The sequence below is a fragment of the Sturnira hondurensis genome, unplaced genomic scaffold, assembly GCF_014824575.4.
Source record: "Sturnira hondurensis isolate 20B ecotype Veracruz unplaced genomic scaffold, ASM1482457v3 Scaffold0017436, whole genome shotgun sequence".
NCBI lineage: Eukaryota > Metazoa > Chordata > Mammalia > Chiroptera > Phyllostomidae > Sturnira > Sturnira hondurensis.
In genome coordinates, this window is record NW_028090067.1 from 17,231,961 (window position 1) to 17,257,591 (window position 25,631).

The 25,631-nt window shown below is 54.2% G+C and overlaps 1 protein-coding gene across 4 annotated transcripts in view; it reads left to right on the top strand.

Annotated features, from left to right (window-relative positions):
* Positions 1–3,330: 3,330 nt before the first annotated feature.
* Positions 3,331–25,631, top strand: part of GTPBP1 (GTP binding protein 1) — a 37,123-nt gene continuing 14,822 nt past the window's right edge. Inside the window, exons 1-13 of one of the 4 annotated variants that reach the window (XR_005069743.1) lie at positions 3,331–3,672; positions 7,139–7,250; positions 12,705–12,885; positions 13,418–13,766; positions 15,987–16,110; positions 17,351–17,465; positions 18,769–18,913; positions 19,046–19,228; positions 19,969–20,104; positions 20,663–20,841; positions 21,703–21,903; positions 22,766–23,261; positions 25,400–25,410. Coding sequence is in view for 2 of the 4 variants with exons in the window: in XM_037068426.1 (XP_036924321.1) it covers positions 3,481–3,672; positions 7,139–7,250; positions 12,705–12,885; positions 13,418–13,766; positions 15,987–16,110; positions 17,351–17,465; positions 18,769–18,913; positions 19,046–19,228; positions 19,969–20,104; positions 20,663–20,841; positions 21,703–21,903; positions 22,766–22,858 (2,010 nt within the window). In the remaining 2 variants the exon portion in view is untranslated. Of the gene's footprint in view, positions 3,673–7,138; positions 7,251–12,704; positions 12,886–13,417; positions 13,767–15,986; positions 16,111–17,350; positions 17,466–18,768; positions 18,914–19,045; positions 19,229–19,968; positions 20,105–20,662; positions 20,842–21,702; positions 21,904–22,765; positions 25,248–25,399; positions 25,411–25,631 lie in introns of those variants that run through there. The other 3 variants (XR_005069742.1, XM_037068426.1, XM_037068427.1) reach the window with 3 other exon arrangements.

Below are 25,631 nucleotides of genomic sequence, written 5' to 3' on the forward strand. Positions count from 1 at the left end.
CATGTTTGAGTGCCCATGGCATGGTTTGGAGTCCTCTGGGCTAATCCAGACAACTTTTGAATTACCTTAAATTTTTTTAATTTGTAAGCTTGCTAAGGGTTCCAGTTCTATTTATGTAAGATTAGTTACTGAGGCTTTGCAAGCATTGTTCTAAGTGCTTTACAAAGACCAACATATTTACTGCTAGCAATCCGACGTGGTGGATACTTTTTTTTTTGGAGGTGAAAACTGACGCTCAGGTTAATTAAGTTGCTCTAGGTCACATAGCTAGTAAGTAGTGGACTTGGGGTTTGAAACCGAGGCTCTGATGTGTCTTTGGAAAGAGGAGGTAAAGATGGGTAGGGAATTCCCTTTATATAATGTGATTTTAAGACTTCTCTATTCAAGAAGCCCTTACTCAGAATATTTATTCTGGACAAAGCCCTATGGTGAGAAGAGCATGCTTTTTAGTATCCCATCAAGTGTCAGACATTCTGAACTTTAACTCCTTCTGGAAAAGCCAGTTTCTGTATTAGTAAAATACTAAATATCAATTGTTATTCTGGAGTACAATGCCTTGATATCTGGCTTTTCTGACAAGTAAAGATGTTAATATTTCTAACTACCTCATAGAGAGATATATAAGATAGTGGTGAGCAATTTAGTCAGTAAAAAAGGAAAAAAACACATGTGAAGAACTATTATCAAGATAGTTGGAGTTGGACAGTGACCAGAGGGGAGAGGGGAGAGGGGAGGGAATTTCAGGGGAAAAGGGGATGGGTTTACAGGAACAAGTATAAAGGACACATGGAAAAAAAGAGGGGGGGGAAACGTGGGCAAAAATAAATAAATAAAGGACACATGGACAAAAACTGGGGGGGGTGGAAATGGGAGGGAGATGGGGAGGGCTGGGGGGGGTGGGCTGAGATGGGAGTAAAAAACAAAAACTGTACTTGAACAACAATTAAAAGAAAAAGCTAGTTGGAGTTGGCCCTGGCTGGTGTAGCTCAGTGGATTGAGTGCCGGCCTGCAAACTGAAGGGTCACCGGTTTGATTCCCACTCAAGGCCCATGCCTGGGTTACGGGTCAGGTCCCCAGTTGGGGGCATGCGAAAGGCAACCACACACTGCTGTTTCTCTCTCTCCTTTTCCTTTCCTTCCCCTGTCTCTAGAAATAAATAAATAAAATCTTTTCTTAAAAAGCTCTTTGGAGTTGGATGTCTTCTTGTCCAGGGTTCCCAGCTTTGTTTTTATGCATAAGATTGGACTGCAGTTGAAAACAGGAACAAAAGAAGGTTGCCTCTTTCCTTCCAGGGAGATCCCTGAAACGGGAAGCCATTTTGAACCCTGCCTTGGTTCACTAAATCCTGGGTTCCAAACCCGAAATCTTCGGCATGTTACCTTCTCAAGCGGCTTTCTTGCTTGCTACCTGAGATGAGTGGCCTAATCTCTAATTTCATCAAGCTCTTCAGATTTTTGAAACAGGAGCTCAAGGTACTAAAACTTGTGCTGATGGTGCTTTAGACGAGGACTTTCCACAGCAGAGGCCACTCTGAAAGAATCTGCCTCAGGAAACTGCCTGAACAGACCCTCGCTAGGTCTCAACTCCACAGTTCACAAACATGGGGAGGCGTCATAAAAGAACAAAAATTCAAGTAACTTTGACGATCTAATTGGCTTTGTTAGTGATTCATGAGTTGGCGGAGCAACCCATCCAGCAAACAGAAGGGAGCTCCAAGGAGTTGTACAGATGGGAGGTTTTCATGGGCAGAAAGAGGGTGGGCCAAGGAGGTTAAGAGAGTGGTTCATTTCAGGCAAGGTCACCTTCCTTTAGGAGAAGGCAGGGGGTCTTTTCAGGCAACTTACCTCATAAGTGATCAGGAAATTGCCGAATGACTGATTTAAGATTACACTCCTGCGGTAGAATGAAACTGCAATTAAGTTAGGTATTGAGCCCGGGCTGGTATGGCTCAGTGGATTGAGTACTGGCTTGAGGACCAGGGCATTACTGGTTGGATTCCAGGTCTGGACACATGCCTGGGGTGGGGGCCAGGTCTCCAGTAGGGGGCATGCAAGAGGCAACCACCCATTGATGTTTCTCTCCCTCTCTTTCTTCTCCCTTCCTGCTCTCTAAAAATAAAGTTAAAAAATCTTTTTAAAAAAGTTAGGTATTGAGCCTTGGTGGGGCTTCCCACTGTGACTCCATTTTGGGTCTTTCTTTTTAGCAGGTGCTTCTGGCTCCTATTAATATTTCAGCTGATTGCCTCTTTTTGGTAGTGTAATTTCTCTCTGCAGAGGTAGTGAATGGAGAATTTTCCTTAAGGTCAGCATTTAATTAATTGCCCTGTTCTGGCTGCTGTAGTATTCCAGGCATCGATCCGATCCTACTATCAAAATTTCCTGGAGATTGCCACCAGATCTGACCCTCCAGGGTTTGTGTGGAGAGCAGGACCAGTAAAATGGCATGGGTCCAATTAAGATAGCATGAAGTATACGAAATAAAGTGGAGTCATTTCTGTCAGCTAAAATGGCTGTCAGCCAGCCGTGCTACTTTGGTTCAAGAGGAAAATACCCTAAGTCAGGGTAAACACATCTGGCAAGGAGACATATCTGCCCACGTGGTCATAACAGACAGGTCTGGCAAGGAGACATATCTGCCCACGTGGTCATAACAGACAGGTCTGGCAAGGAGACACACTTGGCAAGGAGACACACTTAGGATATTTGACCACTGACTTAGGGTATTTTCCTCTTGAAGCAAAGTAGCATGGCTGGCTGACAGCCATTTTAGCTGACAGAAATGACTCCACTTTATTTTGTATACTTCATGGTATCTTAATTGGACCGATGCCATTCTACTGGTCCCGCTCTTCACAGACTGCCCTGAGTCATTGAGTTGAGTGGCCTGAGGCTTGTGCTGTTTACTACCTCTGTGGGTGGTGGCCCCAGGCGCAGGACCTATCCTATAACTGGATTGGGCCTTGACTCTGCCCATCATCCATCCGAAGGCTCTGGGCGACTCCGACCGTTTGGCAGTAGGATTTGGAAGCTAAGCATCTCCTCGGGTAAACTACGAGAGTGTAGAAAGGTGAGGGCAAATTGTGCTTGTGCGAGTGTGCGCGTGTTTTCCTCCTCATTGGGTGGCTACCGTGTCAGTCATACTCTGCACTGCGCCCATTGGACGGAAGGCTCCAGCTGGTAGCGTGGACTTGGTGCTGCTCCCTCTGGAGCTGCAATCCAGGAGTGTGACGTCTCCTGTATTTGTTGTTGGGGTTTGGGCTCATTAATTATTCATTAGGTACTTGAAAGGGCTGTTGCGATTGGTAGCTGAGCTCCCTCCTCGATTGTTTCTTAGCTAGAGATACGTGTAGTCCTCTGCGGGAGGCTGGAAAAAGTTCGCATAAATTATTCCGATAAGGCTTGGGGCGGGACTACGCATAGATTAGACAAATGAGGCGCGGAGGGATGGGAGGCCGGTACGAATTAGCCTAAGTTATTAAAGATGGCGGCGGAGCGGAGTCGCTCCCCTATGGACTCGCCGGTCCCGGCCTCTATGTTCGCCCCGGAGCCTAGCTCTCCAGGGGCGGCCAGGGCCGCGGCGGCTGCCGCCCGGCTACACAGTGGCTTCGACTCGGACTGCAGCGAGGATGGCGAGGCGCTTAACGGCGAGTCGGAGCTGGACCTCACCAGCAAGGTAGGCCTAAAGGGGACCTGGAGCCGAGGGGTACAGGGCTGAGCCGGTCCGGGCAACGGAGGGGGAGGGAAGGGGTAAGCCCACCCACCTGCCTGTGCGGTCAGTGTGGGGACCTCCCAGGCTCCACTGCGGGCCATTCCTTCCCCCACCGCCTAGCCTTGGGGGTGCCGCCGACCCGCCTCCCGCGGTCTGGCTGGGTGGGGGTGGGGGGCATCACAACCCCTCGGCTCCGCCACGTGGAACATGGGTGCCAGACGCTGATGGCACCCCTCTTGGTGCTGCCTCCTCCGTGACCGAGGTTTGGGCAGGGGGAGCGGAGGTGCGGGAGGATCAGGTCGTCTGGTGGTGGGGCGGGTGGGGAGGCGTCCTTTCCTGGTGTTGGGAAAGGAAACAGAAAGTAGTCGTTGAGTCGGGCAGAAGATTGTCTCGGCTGTGTCTTCTTTGTGAATCCACCCGAAACAAAATTGAAAGATGGACATAACCCATAATCTTGCCATCCTGGGAGTGGAACTACAACTTGTATGAACGGAATAATGAAGGACGTTGCAAATCTTGTGTTCTGAACTCTTTACAAGGTGGGCAGGAGTTAAAGTCTCACCTGCTTGGCGTTGTGAGGGATAAAAAAGTAAGTATAAGATGTAACTAGTGTTTTTGAGGTGCTTAACAATTGCTAAAGGAAGAATGCTGGCTTGAGCGTCAGACAGGGCTTGTTTCTGTTAAATAAAGAGACAAGCCCTAGGTGGGGTCACTTGCTCCCATGTCAGCAGAACAAGACTTAATTGCAGTTTCAGCCCCTCCTAGGTGTGGAGTATAGAACTATAGTTTCCTCATGGACACAGGGAGGTAATCTGCATAAGAGCCCCCTTCCCCACCAAAACTGGTGACCTGGCCTGAAACAATCCTTTTTTTCCCTAATAACTTTCTTATCCTGCCCAGTTTCCTCTAAGATTCTTACATTTTGCACTACTCAGATGCTGCACAATTCATAAGTTGTTCAATAAAGCAATTAGATCTTGAAATTTACTTGGTTGAATTTTGTTTTTTGTTCTTTTTTTTTTTAACAGATTCCTGCCCTGCCCTGCCACTTAAAAAGGCTCTGTGACCTTGGGGAAGTTTCTTAACCTCTCAGTTCTCCAGCTACATCTTCTTTTAAGTGCAGGTGGTTGTAAAAGTGAAAGGTGTGCCTGAGACACCTAGAGTAGTCTCTGATCCATAGCACTCAGTAAATGTTCGAAGAGAACTGATAGCTGGTCGTTCCCTGTGTAGATTAATAGCAGCTGATGGAAGATAGAACGCCAACACCCCTCCTACTTGTTGTTGAAAAACTGCAGGAGAGATGTGTGGGGCTTTTCACGGTCTTTGATGGTGAAATGGCATGGAGCTTGGCCCCAACCAGAGACAACTTGTCCCTGTAATCTAAGCAACCAGCTTTCAACTGTTCTTTCTCCCTCGAGTGGCAGCTGAGTTCTGGGAAGCCAGTGGTCCAGTCTGGTGCCTCTAATGCCACGGCGAGGATGGCCAGGCGGGGGGAGGGAAGGTCAGGGAGATGTGTGAGGTGGTGTGTGGCACTCAGGTTGTAAGTACGAGCTCTGACCAGTCAACTCGGGAATTGTAAGAGATGTGCTTGACTCAAGCAGATGAACTGGATATTAGTTCACGGTCAAGGTGTTGAAGACATCTGAAAACAGTGGGGGATTGCAGGGCCCATTTGCAAAGAGAGTTAATACCTTCCTTTCCTGGCCAACTTATTTACCGTTCCAGAGCACAAAAGTGTTACTTCGTCACATAGCTGGTGAAGCCGCCTCACTGTTTTAACATTGAGAAGCTATATACCAGGTCTGTCCAGAAGGTATCCAGCCATGTAGTATGAAAAGTAGAGACATTTACTGAAGAAGCTACAAGAAGCAGTGTGCATAGGACGATGACGCCTCAGTCCCCTTCAAAGTAGGCACCTTGGGACCTCACACCGTTCTCCCAGTTGATCAGCCGCCTGGTCATATTTTCCTGAATCTCACCCATGGTCAGAAATCTCTTCCCTTTCAAAGCCAGAGGTCACAGGGTGTCAAATGGGGGCTGTAGGGGGGCTGCGTCCCCTGGGTGATTTGATGTTTTGCCACAAAACTGCACAGGATGTGATGTGTGAGTGGGGACGTAGTGATGAAGCTGCCAATCACCGGTTGCCTGTGGCTGTGGCCTTCTGAATCTGAATAATTTCTGTGGAGCAATGTTCAAGTTTAACACAAACTTTGATGTAGACTCATTGCTCTACTCACTCAATCATTTTGAATGTGACCGCCACACAGTACAAGTGCTCACTTAAGGGCATCTACTGCCCCCACTGACTAGTGTAGTGAAGCCATTGTTTCTGCATGTGCGTTCCAGTCCGCTCCCCCTGGCTGCCAGGTTACATCGTTGTTGCACAAACTGTTCTTGTTATATTAACAGTGGCTGGACTTTTTCTGGACAGACCTCATATATTGGTGATATTGAAAACTGATCATGTGGAGGGAGAGAAGGGATAGGTTGATAGATTGATTCCTGAGGAAGAGATCACAAGCTATAAGTTTATACACTTTATACAATTATATGTGGAGATCTACGGCTCTGAAAGTTTCCAAGGGGAGAAACAGTGAACTGGTGGATAGTTTTATCCGAGAAGGTTGTTTGGGGATAATTGTGAAGACACTGTACTCAGCACTGAGGGCCTAGTGTGGACTGGGTGTTTACATGTTGTCTAACGGTCTCTACAGTGGCTTTATGGTGCAGCTGTTGGTAGGTTGCATGTGGTAGGTTGAAAAAACGAGGGGTTAAGTTCTTTGTCCAAGGTCACACATGAATGGTTAGAGAATGGGACCTGACATGCCTATTGGTAAATGGTCTCCCCAGACAAGTACTTGGTACTTTTTAATACCCATTAAAAAGTGGGTATTAAAGTGGGTAAAAGATGGGCACTGATACCCATCTTAGTGGTAATGGTGTTTTGTGGATGAAGACAAGTCTCGGCGGCAGTTCTTACTGCCGATTTTTTAAGATATCAAGATAGCCAAGGCAAGATGGAACCAAATTCTTTTGTTGTTACTGCAGCCATTGGTCTTGGGCGGAGGGCGTGGCCGTGCGGGGGCTCTCTGTCCCGAGTGGCGGACTTGGGCGTGTAGGTGTGAGCAGCGCTCGTCGATCTCCAACCACCATGGCGGGTTCTCAGTCGTGGCTGGCCTTTCCTCTGCCGGTGAGCTGCAGGAAGCGCGCCGCTGTTTCAGACACAGTCATTTCGGAACATTAGAAATCTCAGCTCACGGAAGGCCTCAGGCTCCAAGGCTGTTTAAGGAGTGGCGGAGAGGACGTACGGGGGCTTTGTAGCTGATTTAGACGTGGGGTTCAGTCAGGGTCCGTGGTCAGCTGTTGATCTGCTTTGGCTGTGGTGCTCTCCTAGAAAGTGTGGTCCTAAGGCTGTTGGTTTCTCTTCTAGCTGGTTCTAGTGAGCCCTACATCAGAGCAGTATGACAGCCTACTTCGGCAGATGTGGGAGAGGATGGACGAGGGATGCGGAGAGACCATATATGTCATTGGGCAGGGATCAGGTGAGCATAGTTTTCCTTTCACTTTATTTTTTAAAAATTATTTAGAGCACATTTTCCATCTTTTACCCACTCTTGTTCAGTGTCTGCGGAACTGTCTGGGAGGACGTAAAAGTACAATGTGATGATGTTAATTCCCACCTTCATGGTCATAACATGCTTGACTCTAAAGACGCGCTTTCCAAGCGGTTTTACAGATGCTTCCTTTCTGCCTCCCGTGCTCTCCATTTGTGCAAAGGTCAAATCCAGCCTCCCCTGGGCAGCTTAACCCTGGTGCCCCGCTCCGGCCCAGTGTATACATCCCATCACTACGTATTGTCTGCTGAGCAGAAAAGTTCTGTGATCCTTCTTGATGTCTGCAAGAAGTGGCCACCCCAGAATTCCCCTCTTCAGCAAGGCTTCCCTGCCCCAGACCACACTGGCCACTCTGGATAGCTGTGGTAACAAGCCCTCGCTTCCCCTGTGAGATCCACAGATGAGTAGGTTCGTTACCTACTGGGAGGAACCGGTTGCTGTACTCAGCCGCTTATTCCATTGTAATGGGACTGTTTGTAGAGGAAGGCAGCCTGGGTAACAGAATCTCAGATTATATCTTAAGCATTTTTCCCCCCGCTGGTCAGTCCTAGTTTAAACTTTCAAAACAAGGCCTACTTAACACTCTTCTTCCTTACCACATTATCTTTGCTGAAGTGGCAGCTGGGTATGTTAATGATTATCATGAATTTAGCCTGTACCAGAACGTGTCTGTCATCTTTACGGGAAGCCTCCGTAGGTCTCAGTGCATCATTAAAGGAACAGTTCTCTTTGTTGAATGCAGGCTTTGTAAAGGCAGATAATAATTCTTTTGTAGACTGTTTAAGATGGAGAAAATCTCAGAATCATTCTTTATTTGACAAATGACTATTAAGTATCTTCTAAGAGCTTGATACTCTTGCGAAGCATGTTTGAATACTGAAATCTGGTCTCTGTGCCAAGAAGGAAAGATGGCATAGATACACATAACCTCGGCAGAAAACAGTGTTTGGAAATGCTGTAAGAGTAACACAAGGAAGAGGGCTTGATCGCCAAATATGGCTGTACCTTACTTTGAAATATTTTTCTTATCTTTTCTTTCCTTTCCATCTTTGCGGCCACCTCCCAAGTTTCACGTCTTGTCACCTTTAGGAAGGCTTGGTCTGAGAGCTGGCTTGTCAGGGAAAGGAGGCCGTTGGTCAGCGTCCTCGAGTGCTTAGAGAGAGCAGGGCAGTCGGGTTCTGGAAAGGCCCCTTCGTCTGCTGACGGGGCGTCATTGGCAGGCCTCCGAAAGCCCCTGCGCCAGGTGTGCATCTGGCCCGCTGTACCAGGCGGACCACTCAGAGGAACCACATCTAGATCCGTCGTGACAGGTGTTGTGACTGTTCTTTGAACACCCAGTTTCTTAAGACACCCCCCTTCCCCCAATTCCTTAATGTGGACTCTCAGTGAATGTTATCATACCTTGGCAACTCACCACTAATTAACCCTCTCATAGCAAAACACCAGATGTCAAACATTCATTAACACACCTACACACCCAAGCATTATCGTCGCACCTGTCAGTTGGATGCTCTTAGGTTTGTAGTGACTCCTTCCTGCTGGAATTCTTTAGAGGTCATGACTGGTCTAACAAGTCGGACATCAGACAGGACTGCACCAGACTCGAGGCGCCCAGGGGGCGGCTTCGTCACCTGCTTCCTGCGTGCGCCTCGAGCTTCACCTCCGTTTGTCACTTCCTTTGCCTGTAAAATGGGGATAATGACATCCTTTCCCACCTGACTTCTGAGGAATTTGTATGAATAAGTCAGACATTAAAGAGTTCGGGGCAGTACAGGGGACTGAGCTCTTCCAGTGTGCGTTCCCAATTTAAAATTGGTCTTTCAAGCAGAGGCAGTCCGGCCTGGTGGTCTGGAACCAGCAGGGCTGAGTGTGCCTGCTGGCCCTTTAACTCATCTGAAAACGAGGGTGGTGGCGGTGTCACGGTGAAGGTTAACACTTAGCATACAGTAAGCATTATATACATGTTAGCTAGTATTAGTAGGTGCAGTAGTAATTTTTTAAGGATTCCGGGTTATAGTTGATTTGCCATGAGATTCCTTTCCAAAAGAACCTCGTTAATTCATCAGATACTATGTTACAACTTTCTAAGAGCCGGTACTGTATTAAAGTTCAGGCAACAAAGGAGGGGTGTTAAGTCTTTTGGGGAGTCAGGAAAGGCTTCAAAGAGGAATGCCCCTTGAATTAGGTCTAACGGGTGAATGGGGGTTTTCGAGGTAAATGGAGGCAGTAGTGAGCGAGCAGAGGAGGCCACGCGCACAAAGGCACAGAGGCACTGGCAGCTGTAGGGTGTTGGTGGACCAGTGGCGATTCAGAAAGTAGAGTGGTGTGTGAGGTTGGGAGTGGCCGTCAGGAGGGCGGGCTGGGCAGGTGGGCAGGTGGGCAGGGCCCAGGTCTCGAGGGTCTCGAGGGTCTCGGAACACCATGCCAGAGTTCAGACTTCTCGGGGAGTGGGAGAGTGCACGTGGAAAGGGCCAGATGAGAGAGACTCGGGGCTGGGCACGGGGGAGCGCGTGGCCTTTGGTGGGGGGGCTCTCCGGGCTTTTCTCCTTGGCCTTTGTCTCCAGTCCTCATGAGTGAGGAGTGCAGTGCATGGTGAGGAAGCCTAACAGGATTGGGGGGCATTTTCTGGGAGTTCTGGATGGACCTGGTGACAGTGGTGACTGCCCCCTGGTGTGGAACAGGACCTGAAAGCATTGATTTTTTGTTGGGTCAGAATCAGGAAATCGGGGTGTGGCAAGAAGGGCTGGGCTAGCAGGCCTCCTGTGAGGACCACTTCCAGCAAGTTCTTTTCTAACCCCGGTGTCCAGAGCTTGCTTGGCCATTCCTCTAGAAACTCCTCAGCCCGGTGCTCCATCTTCGTCCACTTATTGTGCATTTTACAAACACTTGGGACTTTATATGGGAAAGGCATCCCAGGTGGGGCATCCAGGGAAGGTCTGCGTTTGATCCGTTCTGAGGTGCTCATGCACCATTGGGGAAGACATGCATCTGCAACTGTTCTGCAAGGTGCAGTACGCGGCAGAGGCCACGGGGGAGCAGAGTGGGCAGGGTTCTGACGGGTAGGGATGTCACAGCCAAGAGGTAGAGCTGGAGCAGCACGTGGGGCGGGGCGTGTGTTGGGGGTGGCCCAACGCGGAGCGGCGGGTGTGGAGTAAGTAAGTGGAGGAGGCCTTACAGGAATTGCACCTGAGCTCTGCTGGGCCCGGGAGCCACTCCCTGCAAGGCTTTGACCTAGGACGGGGCAGCATGGGAGCTGTGCTTTGTCTGCGAACTTGGGCTTGTATCTGCGCACACATAAGGGCTAGTAGGGACAGACTGGGTTTGCAAAGGCCAGTTAGGGGTCTGCTGTGGTGACCAAGGTGGAACAAGGGCCTGAATCGGACTGGTGGCACTGGGTGGCAAAAAGAGGAGGGCAGGGACACAGAAAGAAGGGCAGGTGTAAAGCTGGAGTCAGTGATGAGTACTGAGCTTGGGCGACTGGAAGGGTGTCGTCCATAGCAGGGAAGGCGGGAGGACCAGCTGGTCTGGCTGTGAGAAGAGCCCTCGCCAGAGGGAAGAGCTCCAGGTTTGCAGGCAGAGGACCCACGCTCTCGTGGCCCCTCTGCTCCCTATCAGCTCTCAGTCCTCTCTGGGCTATGTTTACCCCACTGTTAGGTGGCAAGAGAAATGCTTACCTTTGTAGATTAGATACATATCCGGCTTCTAGGAGTCATCCAGCCATTTGGAAATTCAGTCTGGAGTTCTGGGGAGAAGACAGTGGTAGAAACTAATGTCTTTTGTCGTTTCCGGAATGACATTTGGAGCCATAGTGTGAGATAGCCAAGGGGAATTTCAGAGGATAGAGAAGGGGCCCACTGGTCACCAGTGGGGAGGATGAGCAGGAGGAGCCGACAGAGCAGACGGAGAAAGAGGAGGCCCCAGACAGCAGGGGCGGGCCACACAGGAGTTCCTGGTCACCACAGTTCCTGCCGGCGCAAAGTGCTTCAAGGGGCCCGGGTAGGGTGGCCGGCGGTGTCAGATGCTGTTGGGGTCGAGAAAAGGGCATTGGGTGAGCGGTAGAAGGCCCTCGATGACTTGAAGACTAGCTTCTTCTAGGGTTTTAAGAAAGGTGCAGAGAGTAGGTGCGTGATAGTCAACAAGTCTCAGTGATGCCCTTTTGAGATGGTCGGTGGTAAGAGGAGGTGCGGAGGAGATGGTAGCTCGGGGATCCTCCGGCAAGGAAAGAGGGGATGGGTTTCCTTCTAGTTTCGGAGGGACTTGAGCTTGTTTGTCAGGGGGCGGGTGGGCAGCGGAGGGAGGAGAGAGGGTGAGAGAAGGCTCCCCATCTTTGGGAGGCAGTAAAAGGGAAGAGGTCTGGCCAGCAGGGAGGGAGTAGCCCAGGGACAGAGTGGGAGTGCTTAGGAGTCGTGGACCCTGTGCCAGGCACCTGGCAGGAACTGTCACTCCATCTGCTCTCAGCAAGCAGTTGGCTGCCTCGTTCCTCCCTTCCTCATCCTGAGCTCAGACTCGTTTTCCATCTACTTGCTGGACATTTCACCTGAGTTACCTCAGCTAAAAATCTGTCCCGAAAATCATTCTTAAATTCTCTCCCCATTTTCCTTTGTTGCCTGTCCTCATTATTGCTTGCCTGGACCATTAGAATGACTTCCTTCCTGGGCTGCCCCTTTCTGGTCTCTTGCTCGGCAGTGCGTGCTTCCCACTGCTGCCTGGGACCTCCCTGGCCCTCCTTGGTCTGAGCGTGTGACTCCCGTGCCTGCCCCCAAGGCTTCCCACTGTGTTTCCCTGCTAACGTCTGTCTGCCTAACCGCTTCTCCCTCTTGTGTGGTCTCCTGCCACCTGCCACCCTGCTCCCCAACACGCCGAGCTGCTCACTGGTCCCTGAATGTGCTGTGATCTGCGACGCTCTGTGCTTAGCTGCGCTGCCTAGGACGTCTTTCCTCCTTTTTCGGCGGGCCCATTTTTCACACTCGGAGACCCAGTGCCCTGCGAAGCCGTCTTCACCTTCCCCAGGCCATGCTAGTTGCTCATGCTTTACATTCTCTTTGTACTGTTCTGTAGAGTACAGTATTCAAGCTCTGTTGCAGTTAATTAATTTCCTCTCTCTCCCGCTGGGCTGTCAGCCCACTGAGGGCACCTGCATTCCCGGGACTCAGCATGAGGCTTGGCCTTAAACCCGGGAGAGGCCCAGTGGTTACTGTTGAATGAACGAACCAGTGCCCTGCTGAACCGGGCAGGTTGTGGCGCTCTCGTTTACTCCTGTTAACTGTGTGCGCCCAAGTTTTTAAGTGTCAGGTAGAGAGAGCTGTGCTCTTCTCCGGTGTCAGGGGGCGGGGTGGGCTGTCTGGCTGGTTGGAGCACTGATGTCTAGGCTCTTGTCACCAGATGGGACTGAGTACGGGCTGAGTGAAGCCGACATGGAGGCCTCCTACGCCACAGTGAAAAGCATGGCAGAACAGATAGAGGCCGATGTCATCCTCCTGCGGGAACGGCAAGAAGCTGGGGGCCGTGTGCGTGATTACCTGGTCCGGAAGCGAGTAGGAGACAATGACTTCCTGGAGGTCAGGTGAGGAGGCCTCAGAACAGTTCGGGGGTCCCCGCAGCACGACCTCGGGGTCCAGGGCTTCACAGAGAGTCACCCTGTCTCCCCTGAGGCTGGGAAAGAGTGTCCACAGACTCGATGGCGCCTTTCTGCACTTCTGCGCTTCCTCACGCCTGAACACTTCCACTTGGGAAGAGTCGGGGACATGCCAGCTGTGCGTCCTGTGGGCTGCATCTTCCTTCCTACTGGCCTGTGAGGCTGGAAACCGGCCTAGTGGAGGAGATCGTTTTGGGGCCCCTGTCTGGCCAGCTTTGGGGAAACGAGCGGGAGTTAAGGGAGAAAGCCACTGTGGTGGCAGCCCAGGTCCTGGTGAGTGACTCTTTCTGTGCCCCAGGTGATACCACCAGGAACATTCCCGATGTGCTTGTCGACGAATAGAGGGGCAGTGAGCTGGAGAGGCTCAGGAGTAGGCCTGTCCGAACAGAGTCAGCTGGTGGCTTCCCCTTCACTCCCCCGCTCCCTCTTCACACGGGTGTCTGGCTTCGCGCACACGCAGGGTCGCAGTGGTGGGCAACGTGGACGCTGGCAAAAGCACGCTTCTGGGCGTCCTGACGCACGGGGAGCTGGACAACGGCCGGGGCTTTGCCCGGCAGAAGCTCTTCCGCCACAAGCACGAGATCGAGTCTGGTCGCACCAGCAGTGTGGGCAACGACATTCTGGGCTTCGACAGCGAAGGCAACGTGGTGAACAAGCCCGACAGCCACGGCGGCAGCCTGGAGTGGACCAAGATCTGTGAGAAGTCCACCAAAGTGATCACCTTCATCGACTTGGCTGGCCACGAGAAGTACCTGAAGACCACGGTCTTCGGCATGACAGGCCACCTGCCCGACTTCTGCATGCTCATGGTGAGTGCGGGCGCCCAGGGCCGAGTGTGCGAGAGCAGGGATCCTTCCGAGGCTGGAGCCGGTCAGTCGGGGCTCTGACACTGAGTCGGGGGGACAAGCTTTGCCGGGGTGCCCCTCCCTGAGCTCTCCAGTCTTCTCAAAGGAAGTCTGTCACCGTCTCTTAGGCGAGACTCAGAAGGGGTCCCCTGAGAACAAGCCAAGCTATCTGTAGCCTCTCGTTTTGGGAGAGGTGTAGAGGAGGGCTTCTTCTGGGCCTTACTCATTACCCCGAGAAATGGTTTCTTCTGGGGTCAGGCTCCTTTGAGGGGGTGACAGCAGGCGGTCCCCTCAGAGGGCAGGCTGGGAGGAGAAACGGAGGGGAGCACAGGCGGCAGTCACCGGGGCCTGAGCGGAGGTGTCTTCCAGAGCCTGGAAGGAGCGCACTAGAGACAGGGTCTGCGAGCCAGCACCGTGCTGGGCCCGGAGGCAGCCGTCTCGGTGAGCAGCTGCCCGGCTCCCGGAGAGCCCACTGGCCCGTGGGACCAGGTTTCATGCAGCTCGCTCGTGTGGGTGGACTGAAGAGGAAAGGGAGCGGTGGCTGTGTGGGCTCCTGTCGCTAAGCTTGTGTGATGTCTGGGTCCCGCTGCTCTACTCCCGGACAGAGCGCAAGTCCATGGGCCGCCACTGGCAGCAGCCTCACGGTTCTCACAGAGGCAAGCAAGCGCGTTTCCCGTGGGCGGGTCCTTCTCGAGGGCCTTCGCACACCCCGTTCCTCCGGCAGCTGGCGTTGGCTAGCGGGGCCACCACGAGCATCTGCTCGGAGCGAACTCGGTCAAGTGCTCGCAAACACAGGTGCTCCTCGGAGTCTGCTCGAACTGGAGGCTCCTGTCGGCTCCGTCCAGGGTTCTTGGGACCTCAGCGTGGTTTCATCTCCCACCTCTTCAGTCCCTGCAAGGCCATTGCCGACCGGGACCAGGCTGGGAAAGCAGAGGTTTCAGGGCTGGTCCACAGGGCAGAGGGGTACTAAGAAAGATACAGAAATCCGTCAGTTTAAAATGAGCGTTTTTCTGACTGAGCTACAGTCAGTAAGGCCAGTTATTGGAAACATCTTCACCCAGAGGAAATGTTATATATTATTATCTGACTTTTAGGCCGTGATTCAAATATTAAAAATCTTCTGAAGAAAATAATGAAGAGTTTCATCATTATTTCATGGCAGTCCATTACCTTGAGGAGGGGGAATCTTTAAAGCATACAGACCACAGCGGCGCCTGTGCGGCCCGAGCTCTTCCCGCCCCCTCCCTTCCCAGGGCCGCCCTTGCTCCCGCTCTCTATCGCAGTGTCCCATCTGGTAATGTCTGCTCTAGAGGGTCACTTGAGGTTTAAATGTCATAACATACGTGAAAGGTCCAGTGTACAAATAGCACGAATTAGGTGTTCAAGCGTCAAAGATGTGTTTTTAAGGGGAAAAAAGCAAGGTGTGTATAACATGCCACCATCAAAAAAAAAAAAACAGTGAGTGGATCACTGAAAAAAGCAGCTGTGAGACATTTGGGGAGCACCTGAGAAATGTCAGTGCTTAGAGACTGGGTAGTGGATGCTGTTAGGGGGCCCTTGTTCGTGTTCGTTGCCATAACAGCAGGAGACAGTTCTTTCTTTGAGGATCTGTGTGCCGAGCACTCGGGGTCCATGACCTGCTCTCACATGATTCAGCCAAAAAACAGACGCAGACAAAAACCATACCTCCCCCCCTCCCCGTCACATACACAAATAAGTACGGCAGAATGTTAGTTGTTGAATCTGAGTGGCGAATGTATGGCATTCATTATACTGTTCTTTCAACTTTTCCGGTGTTTGAAATTGGAGGGAGAGAATACATACACTTTTGCTGGTATGACTACAAGATGCTTCGGGAGGATACACGAGACACTGGAATGGCCAGTAGACATAGAAAAGACGCCCAGTGCCACCAGTCACTAGAGACATGCAAATCAGAACCACGATGAGCTGTCCGCTCACACCTGTGAGAATGGCTCTTCCCCACCTGCAAGTGTTGGCGAGGATGTGGAGAAAGGGGAACCCTCTCGTGGTGCTGTGGGGACACAGGTTGGCCCGCTGTGTCCTGTTCTGCTGGAGGCCTCAGACGGAGCGTGCTCACTCCGGCCCTCTGAGTCTGTGCCGGGCCAGCAGCAGCCTCAGTCTGTCTCCCATACCCTGACAGTTCTTTCCGTGTTGGGGCAGGTGGGCAGCAACGCTGGCATCGTGGGGATGACCAAGGAGCACCTGGGCTTGGCATTGGCACTCAATGTGCCTGTTTTTGTGGTGGTCACCAAGATTGACATGTGTCCTGCTAACATCCTGCAAGGTGAGTGGAGCCCCCGGCCAGCAGCAGTCTATTCGGAACTGCTGCCCGCTGTGGCCCTTGGCGGTCTGCTGCCAGGGCTTCAGCCCAGAATCTCCTGTTCCCTTATTTTGTGCTCAGGCCTGGCCTGGATATTCCATCAGCCCAGAATCACCTTTTTCTTCCTTGTTTATCTCTCGGTCTGAGCACAGTCTAAAATTATCCCCTGCGCTTATTCTTTTTGGTTCCAAATGCAACATTCTTTTTTTTAATAATTGATGAGAGAGAGAGAAAACAAACATGGATGTGTTGTTCCACTTATTTACCCATTCATTGGCTGGGGATTGAACCCACCGCCTTGACATACCGGGATAGTGCTCTAACCAACTGAGCTACTGGGCCACAGCCAAATGCAACCAGCCTGCCTTCCTTCTTTCTTTCCTTCCCTTAGGGACTTTCTTTCTTCATTTTTAGAGAGAGGAGAAGGGAGGCAGAAAGAAAGGGAAACTGGTATGTGAGAGACACATCGATCGGTCGCCTCTTGCCCGCCCCAACCATGCACCTGGCCTGCAACCCAGGCGTGTGACCTGGTCATGAATAGAACCAGGGAATTGATCAGGGCTCTTTCCGTTCGTGGGACGATGCCCAACCCACTTGATTGCCACACCTGTCAAGGCCAAATGCAAGATTCCTAGGGTCTCTGGCCCTGCACCTCTTTTCAGATGGCCGAAGGCAGGTGGCTTTGGGTTTTACCATCTGAGCTGCATGTATGTGGCGACGCTGGGGCAGAAGGTCTGATCACCTGTCACCACCAAGGCTTCGGGACAGGGTTGCACGTTCCCCTCACTGCCACTGCCGGCAGAGGGAGGTGGAGAGGTGTCCTTTGGGAGGGCCTCACAGGGCCTCTGCCTGTGTCCCAGTGTTCTGGGGGTCCTTTCTCAGGCGCATTTTGTTCCGGGAAGCAGAGCATTCTGAGAACATTGTATTAAGACCCCTTAGTCGCTTACGAGATGTGGGTCTTCTAGGGAGACTCGAGAGAAACCCCGTGGGTTTCAGACTCGTGACCTTGGCAGATGGGCCTTGTCTCTGTTTTGACTCCAGCAAGCAGGCGTCCACAGAAGCTTGATCTTTCTGCTCCTCCAGGCCTTGCGGCATTTAACACTGCCTCCTGCTCACAGCAGTAGTGAGGGCACCTGTTTTGCCCTGGAAGCCCGGCTAAAGAGAAGGCTGTGTCCCCCTAATTCTGTTTATTCCGCCCTTTCAGAAACCCTGAAGCTGCTGCAGCGCCTGCTGAAGTCGCCAGGCTGCCGGAAGATCCCTGTGCTGGTGCAGAGCAAGGACGATGTGATCGTCACAGCCTCCAACTTCAGCTCTGAGAGGTAGCGGGCTGGGGGGTGCTCCCTTCTGGGCAGGCGCAGACGTGGGTGAACAGGCTCTTGTGGTCTCGCCCCAAGGCCCCCCAGCTGGCCGTGTGGCCCGGGGGCTCTGTCCAGCTGAGACCTCAGCGTCCTTCCCTATGAAATGGGGATAATCGACCTTCTGGGAAGTGCTGGGCACGAGCTGTGGGAAGCACCAGTCCCGCGCCTGGCTGCCGTGTGGTGATAGCCATGCACCATTTTTATAACTTCTTACAGATTTTTGTACTGCTTTTCTCAAAAGCTCCTGAGTCTCAAATCACTTCAGGCCTTTACTCATTAAGGTATCCTTTGATTCTATAAATATTTTTTGGATGTCTGCTTTGTGGTGCTCTTCATGTAGACCTTGAGGTTTCAGAGTTGACTCAGCCACTGTCCTTGTCCTCAAGGTCAGCTCTTTGGCCAGAGGCTCTCTCTGAAGTTAGATAAGTCTGTTCCTTCTCCCGGAATCTTGGGGTTGCTACAGCCGTCCGCCTCTTGGCTTGGTCTGTAGGACAGGACCCTGGTGTTCTGGCCGGTGGCTCTGTCCAGATGTCTTCAGTACTGCCATTTGGCCAGCAGAGGGGGCGCATTTTGGCTACCCCCATTTTTGCCTTTGCCTGTGCTGTTCTGTGCAGTGCTGTGCTAACAGATATGGGGAATATATGATTTCTGATCTCGTGGAGACTGATTAACCCTGGGTAGGAGGTGTGGAAGCCATTGACATACAACTGATGGAAAATCAGACATAGTTACATGTGACAGAGACACAGAATGTTCAGGAGCTGGAAGGAGTTGAGAGCCCTCGGGGGAGGGATTCCTGGAAGAGGACCAGAGGGTTCGGGAGTTGGATAAGAGGGGAGGAAATCAGGCAGGAGGATTAGAGTGACCAAATAAATACATGGCGGCAGAAAAGAGCCACGCTTTTAGGAGAAAGTACAGTTCTCTGGTCTGGCTGGAATACAGGACTTTAAGAGAAATACACCTGCAGAAATGTCAGGGGGAGGGATGGGGCTGCTCTCTCTGTAATGGGAGGGGGGCAAGGCTTTAAGCGTGCGTGTGCTCTAGGAAGCAGCAGTTGTGAGCACCTGAAGCAGGGCAGTGGGGAGGACAGAGGAGGGGACAGATTTCAGAGGCAAAACTGAGTAGAGGAAAAGGCCTTTGAGTGGGGGTAGTAAGCAGAGCCCTGGGAGGCTGCTGCCCCAGGGGCCCTCCTGCGCCCCGTCCTGTGTCAGGCAGGAGCCGGCTTCCTGAGCTCCCGTCCTCCTTTCTCTTCTCCCTCCACAAGGATGTGCCCCATATTCCAGATCTCCAACGTTACAGGCGAGAACCTGGATCTGCTGAAGATGTTCCTCAACCTCCTCTCCCCCCGCACCAGCTACCGGGAGGAAGAACCTGCCGAGTTTCAGATCGATGACACTTACTCTGTGCCGGTGAGTGGCTCCTGCTGGACAGAGCGGGGTGGGAGGCTGGGCGGGCACTTCCTGCAAGGTGTGTTGGATCGAGTCTGTGGTGGAGAGCGGCTGGGTGGGGACAGACTTACTGGACCAGGGTCTTCTCTACAGGGTGTGGGGACAGTGGTGTCAGGGACAACACTCAGGGGCCTGATCAAGCTGAATGACACGCTGCTGCTGGGCCCAGATCCTCTGGGAAACTTCCTGTCCATTGCTGTCAAATCGATCCACCGCAAGCGCATGCCTGTCAAAGAGGTGCGGGGGGGCCAGACGGCCTCCTTTGCGCTGAAGAAGGTGAGTGTCAGTAATACCAAAACTCCCCTGGGGGTCCACGTCTGACGGGGCCCTGAGCCACCGCCAGTCCTCAAGGCTGCTCTGCAAGCCAGGGGCTACTGGCCTCACTTTTACAGATGAGAAAACCGAGGCTCAGAGAGCCTGCGTGACGTGCTCAGGAGGGCACAGGTAGTGAGTGGTAGGGCCAGGACTTGAACCCAGACCTGCCTGCCTCCTAAGCTTGTCCCTCCCTCTAGTATCTGAGCAGGGTGTCCATGCTCAGTGGTGAGGTCACATAGGCATCTCCCTACTGTGTTGAGGGTCCTTCTACAGGGCCATTGGGGGTCCATGCCAAGCCCTCTTCCCCTTCAGCCTTCTGTCGCCCAGGGGTTGGGTGAGTGCTACCGCTGGGACCACCTCCTCTCTGCCGGTTAACCCGCAAAGTGGGGCTGCCTTCACTCCCTCCAGCAGTCAGGCCGCACTTGCCTGCCTTTGCCCTCATCACCCACTTGATTCTTACCCATCCTTCAAGGCCCAGCTGAAATGTCACTTCCTGCCAGAAGCCTTTCCTGACCCTGAATAGCAGTGTTTAAGCTTCCCAGGGCACTAGAACCTTCCCAGGAGGCCTCTGGTCCAGTGCAGTGAGGGCAAGGCCGAGTTGGGGTGGTCCTCAGCCCCAGAAGGACTCCTAGTTCCCCAGGGCCGGGGGTGAAGCCCTAAGGCTTTAGTGACCCTGAGGTCTGGGATCCCCTCTCTTTCAGATTAAGCGCTCGTCTATCCGGAAGGGCATGGTGATGGTTTCCCCGCGTTTGAATCCCCAAGCGTCCTGGGAGTTTGAGGCTGAGATCCTTGTCCTCCACCACCCCACCACGATTAGCCCACGCTACCAGGCCATGGGTAGGTGTCTGGGGGTTGCGAGCTCAGGAGGCAGCCCTTCACTAACTGCTCCAGTAACCGAAACCCCAGTTTCACCTCTGTTCGAGAGGCAGGTCTTCCTCCTGGTTGGTGATGCTGTCTTTTGTGCCCATGGGCTGTAGCATTTAGTCCTGCAAACACAAACCGAGTGCCGGCTGTGTGCCTCCTCTGTGCCTGCTGGATGCTATAGTGTGCCAGGTGTTGCCAGGTGTTGCCAGGTGCTGGGGACAGAGACCAGATAGCCGAGGTCCCTGCCCTGAAAAAGCTAACAGTTTAGAGAAGGCACCATAGGCAGACACAGTGCCCTGTGGTCAGGAACAAGGACCGTGGGTCCAAGGTCAGGGGGACCTAACTGGAGGAAGAGGCAGGAGAGTTTGAGGCACAGTCAGATCCCGGTGCACCCCGGCTCCCCGGCTTCCCCGAGCCCCCCGAGGACTCAGCCTGCCGCAGGTCAAGCGTGTCCCATGCTTTTACTCATCACTTCCCTGCCATGCGCCCGACGGGTGGCCCCCGCCTGTCCTGACCGGGCTCCCTTGGCAGTGCACTGTGGGAGCATCAGGCAGACGGCCACCATCCTGAGCATGGACAAGGACTGCCTGCGCACTGGGGACAAGGCCACCGTGCACTTCCGCTTTATCAAGACCCCCGAGTACCTACACATAGACCAGCGGCTGGTGTTCCGGGAAGGCCGCACCAAGGCTGTGGGCACCATCACCAAGGTACGGCCTGGCAGGCCTCACCTGCCTCCCGCCAACACCAGGGGCTTCTTGAGGAGCCCGAGCATCTGGACAGCCAGGGGCAGAGGTGCCGGTCCCCACCCAGGGAGAGCTGGAGCAGTGTGTGCCTCCTGGGGGGCAGTACTGGAGATTTTTTTTTAAGATTTTATTTTTAGAGAGAGAAGAAAGAGAGGGAGAGAAACACTGATATGTGTGCCCCAACCAGGGGCCAGGCCCATAACTCGGGCATGTGCCCAAGTGGGAATCGAACTGGCGACCCCTCACTTTGTAGAACAAGGCTCAACCCACTGAGCCACACCAGTCAGGGCAGTACTGGAGGTTCGTGATAGCCACCCTCTGAATGTTTCCAGCTGCTGAGATACTCGGTTGGTTCCTGGAAGACCCCAAGTTAAACTTACCCCAGCCTCCTGTTGCAGGGACAGCAGGTCCCAGGGCTGGAGACGCCATTGCTATCCCTAGGGGCATCTCAGCCCGCTCAGTAGGGAGAGAACCTCGAGTTCAGCTCCCAGGGCTCCGGCAGGCCTGGCCCCAGCCTGGGGGCTGTGCTGAGCAGGAGGGGCCGAGGTACCCCGATTCTCTGCGTGCAGAGCAGCTGGAGTGGGGCACAGGGTAGAGCCCTGTGAGGCTGGGCTGAGGCAGCCTGGGACACTGGGTGGGGAGAGAACAGCTCTCCATTCCTCTGCCCCTGTTTCGCCCCTCCTGCCCTGGACCCTGGGCCCTGCTCCAGGACGAGCCAGGCTGGGGAGTGAGGAGTCCCTCAGAGAGGAGGTGGGGGAGCAGGCAGCTGAGCTGACGTCCCTGCCCGCGGCCCCGGCCTCACCCCAACCCCCTCGGCTACTGCAGCTCCTCCAGACCACCAACAACTCCCCGATGAACTCCAAGCCTCAGCAGATTAAAATGCAGTCAACGAAGAAAGGCTCCCTGAACAAACGAGAAGATGGGGGCCCCTCTGGAGGCCTGGCGGTAGGGGTGCCCCAACCTGGAGATGAAGCTTGCTCTCTAGGGGCGTCGCAGTCAGCTGTGTCCAGCAGTCTCCAGCCAATGGTGAGCATGCCTCCCAGGCCCATCTTGGGCTCCAGACCACCTCGGGCAGGGGGCTGACGGCGGGGTGTGCCTGTCGTGTTCAGTGAAGGTGACGAGTCATAGGAGAGCTTCTGCCACGTCTGCTCATAGATAGAAGGTGTTTCCCACAGTTCAGGCACACAGGCGCTTTCAGAGTGTGAGCACTTTGTCTCCGAAGGTGGCGTTTTTCAAACTTGGAGGTGTGGCCTACATAACATCACTTTAATTGGTCCTGATTAGCGTTTGGTTCCACATGTCAGTTTCCCTTCCTAGTAACAGTGAGTGCGGTTTACAGGTGTGGGTGGTATCCGCACGGGCTGCAGCCCGAAAGGTTGGGAAATTGTTGCCCTATAGGCTCTCCTGGGCCTGCTCCCCAACGTGACACCTCCTGAGGGGTTGGTGGCCTTGGGCCCTCTGTCACTGCACCTGTCACTCACCGTCCCCTGCCGGCACCTTGCCCCTTCCCGAGTCTTTTTCCCTGTCCTACTCCTCTGTGGCGAAGGAAGCCTTCGCTGGGCCCACCTTTCCTGCCGCCTCCCCGTGTCGAGCTTTCCAAGGGCTCCCACCTTCCCCTTCTCTCTCTACCTGTCTGTGTGGCAGGTGTCCATTCCTGGCACACCCTTGCCATGCCATACCTGCCTTCCCTCTGGGAGGTAGGCAGAGCAGCGGCCCTGGCTCCATCGGACTGCAGTGACAGCTGCTCCGGAGGGGCTGGCCCCTCACTGCCTGCCCTTGGTCTCAGGCCCCGTCTTCCTGCTGCCCCTGCTCTGCTGCTCCCCTCCGCTGCTCCCCTCCACTGCTCCCGGTGGGCCACTGCTTCTCACGCTCCTTCTTTCTCTTCCAGTCCAAGCCCAGCAGTGGGGGCCGGCGACGAGGGGGCCAGCGTCACAAGGTGAAGAACCAGGGGGCCTGTGCGACTCCTGCCAGTGGCTGCTGAATTTCCTCTGCCGCCCCTCCCCACCTGCGGGGTTGGGTTCTCAGCCTCTGGGCCAAAGCAGCCCCATGCCCGCCCTGGGGCTACAGCTGGGAGCTCACCATTCCCCGCCCCCTGGTTTCTGGGGGCTTTGTAATTTATAAGCTGAGGAAGGCGGCCAGACTTCTGCAGTGCTGACCACCTCCCACCCTCTCGCCCACCTTCTTCCTCACTCAGTTTTTGTACCTCTGGGCCCTTAGTTTTTATTCTTTTTATTTTCTCTTGTGTGTGCGTGTGTGGTGGTGCAGGAGTGGCCGCTCAGACCCTGGCAGTCTTTCTTCCTACCCCTCTCCAACACCACTGACTGCCTGTCCATTCATCTGTCCGTCTGTCCATGTGTCGCTGTGAGAACCGGAAGGGGCTGAGGGTGCCGGGAGCGCCTCTGTGGAGCTGACCGCTGGGCTGGGGGCTGCAGGTGTAAGTGCTGGTGCTGCAGCCTCCCAGCGCCTCCTTCCTGGATGCGCACTCCTAGCAGGGTGGGTGGTGCTGGCTTCCTTTTCTCCCCTCTCTTCTCCTTAAACCCTAAGGCAGACAATGCCGAAAGCTCTTAAACTGTAACCTGTAGGTGTCACCTCCAGAGAGAGGGGACTGGATTGTGGGCCCTCCCTACCCCTAGCCCCGACCCTTGCCACTGACCCAAAGACAGCTGGTAGCTTTTCCTTCCCCTTGGACACAAGCCTGGGTTCGCCTGGCTGCTCGGCGGGTCTGCTGAGCTGGAGCCTGCGGGAGCCACTTCCTGCTGGGACTCGGTCTCACTGGGTCTCGGGCACTGGCGAGCAGAGCGGTGTCACCTGCTCGGGGTCATGCTGCTTTTGTTGGGGATCAGGTGCTCCTCTGAGCCAGACTGGGCCTGGAACCCCCACTTCCCGCCACGCCCCTGCCATGTGGCCCCAGCGCAGCAGTGAAGGGCGCGGCTCCCAAGTTTGGGAGCCCTGGCTGGGGTGCAGTGAATACAACTCCTCTAGGCCCAACACAGAGCAGTAAGCTTTCAGGAAGGGTTGCCACCTGGTGTGGGGGTGGGGCTGCCCGGCCAGAAATGGCAGCACAGGCCCTGGGCCAGCCTGGTCTGAGCTGGGGACTGAAGCCCCCTGTTTAGGGCAGGCTGATGGGTGCGTGTGTGCCCTTTCTCCAGCTGAGGCAGACGCCCAACAGGCTGGGTCCTTCCTCAGCCTTGCCTCCCTCCTGTCCCCAGCCCCTCTTCCCTTCCCCTCCCTGACTGTTGGTCCCTTCACCCCGCTCCTCCCAGCTCTACTTCTGACCTGGGTCAGTGCAGGGACCAGACCAGCACACGAAATAAAAAGTCCGCTCCCCATCCAGCTCCTCAAGGTGGCAGTGCTGTCACTAGGAACGCTGTTGCTCTACCTGCCCTGCACCCCCGTCTCTGGAGCAGGGTGGGGTTGGGGGGGCAGCTTCTCCGGGCCGCAGGCGTGGCTTCAGCACCCAGGCTCTGCCACCAGCTGTGACCCAGGACGCCTTGTCAACCTTCTCTGAGCCTCAGTTTCCTCCTCCACATTAAGAGAGAAATGCTTTTGAGGGTCATAATGACTCAGGGAGAGGATGGACGTGAGGCCCTGGTGTGCCCAGCCTGGGCGAGGTGCCTGGTGAGTGGTCAGGACCCTGGTCACCACTCATGCTGGTTTCCAAGTCTGCAGCAGAGGCCACAGGCAGGGGACAGACTTGAAAGAAGTGTGGCAGTGATGTCTCTCTGGTGTGGCTGGGGCTGGGCCACGTGTCTCACTGACTCCACAGGCTTTGAGGGAGGTGGTGGTCGTTCCATTGTTCTAGTTAAGGAAACTGAATCTCAGAGGGGCAGGGCCACCAACAGCGGCAGATTCCCGCCCCCCCACCCCCACCCCAGCGGATCCCGGCTGGCTGCAGTGTGTCTTTGGCCCCTGCCTGTTCCTTTGTCTGCTGGCTGCTTCCCTCTTGCTTTTGACTCTGGTTCTGCTTACAGGGGCTGTTTCCCAACTGTAGGGCTCCAGGGTTGAGCTCCCCCTGCTCTGTCCCCAAGGCGGGTGCTGTGGACTTCGTGTTTCCAGGGGTGGCCATGGTAGAGCCCCAGAACAGGTGGGACCCCGTTTTGTGTGAACTCTTCGGCCCCTGTGAGCATAACCACTGTATGTTTGGAAGCTTCGGCCTCCACCCAGGCCCCTCCCCTCAGATGCAGCAGGCGGATCTGGATCCCGGTGGTCCTCGGGCCACATGGGCTAGCAGGGCTGGCTGATGGCAGCATTTTACTGCCCTCCGTAGGGATTGCGGAGTTCCCTGGGCGGTCTCAGCCCTACCAACTCTCCATTTGGAACAAAACACCAGCCCTTTTGTAGTTGACAAAGAATAAACTTGTTAATCTGAAGATCTTGAATGGCATCTGTGACTCAGTCGGTACCACTACTCTGGCTCAGTGCCCCCTCTCCCTGCCCCCGGCCCAGTGTAAGGCTGGGGACATGCCAGTGGGATCGGGGTTGTGGGCAACACCAGCAGAGATGGCGTGAGCTGTGCTGTGAGGGCCACAGGGTTTGAGCTGTGTGAACAGGCCAGGGTGCCCAGAGGGCAGAGCAGGGGCCCCGGGCCACCTGTGTGGGACGAGTTCCAGGGACTCCTTTCCTGGAGCCACTCGGGTGGTGCCTGTGTTGAGAGATGCTGCCTGAGGCAGAACAGGTCAGGGGCGGCGTGAGAGGAAAGCAGCGAGCCGTGGTTGGGGTGAGCCCTGTGTGGGACTCGCCACCGTCCGGGACAG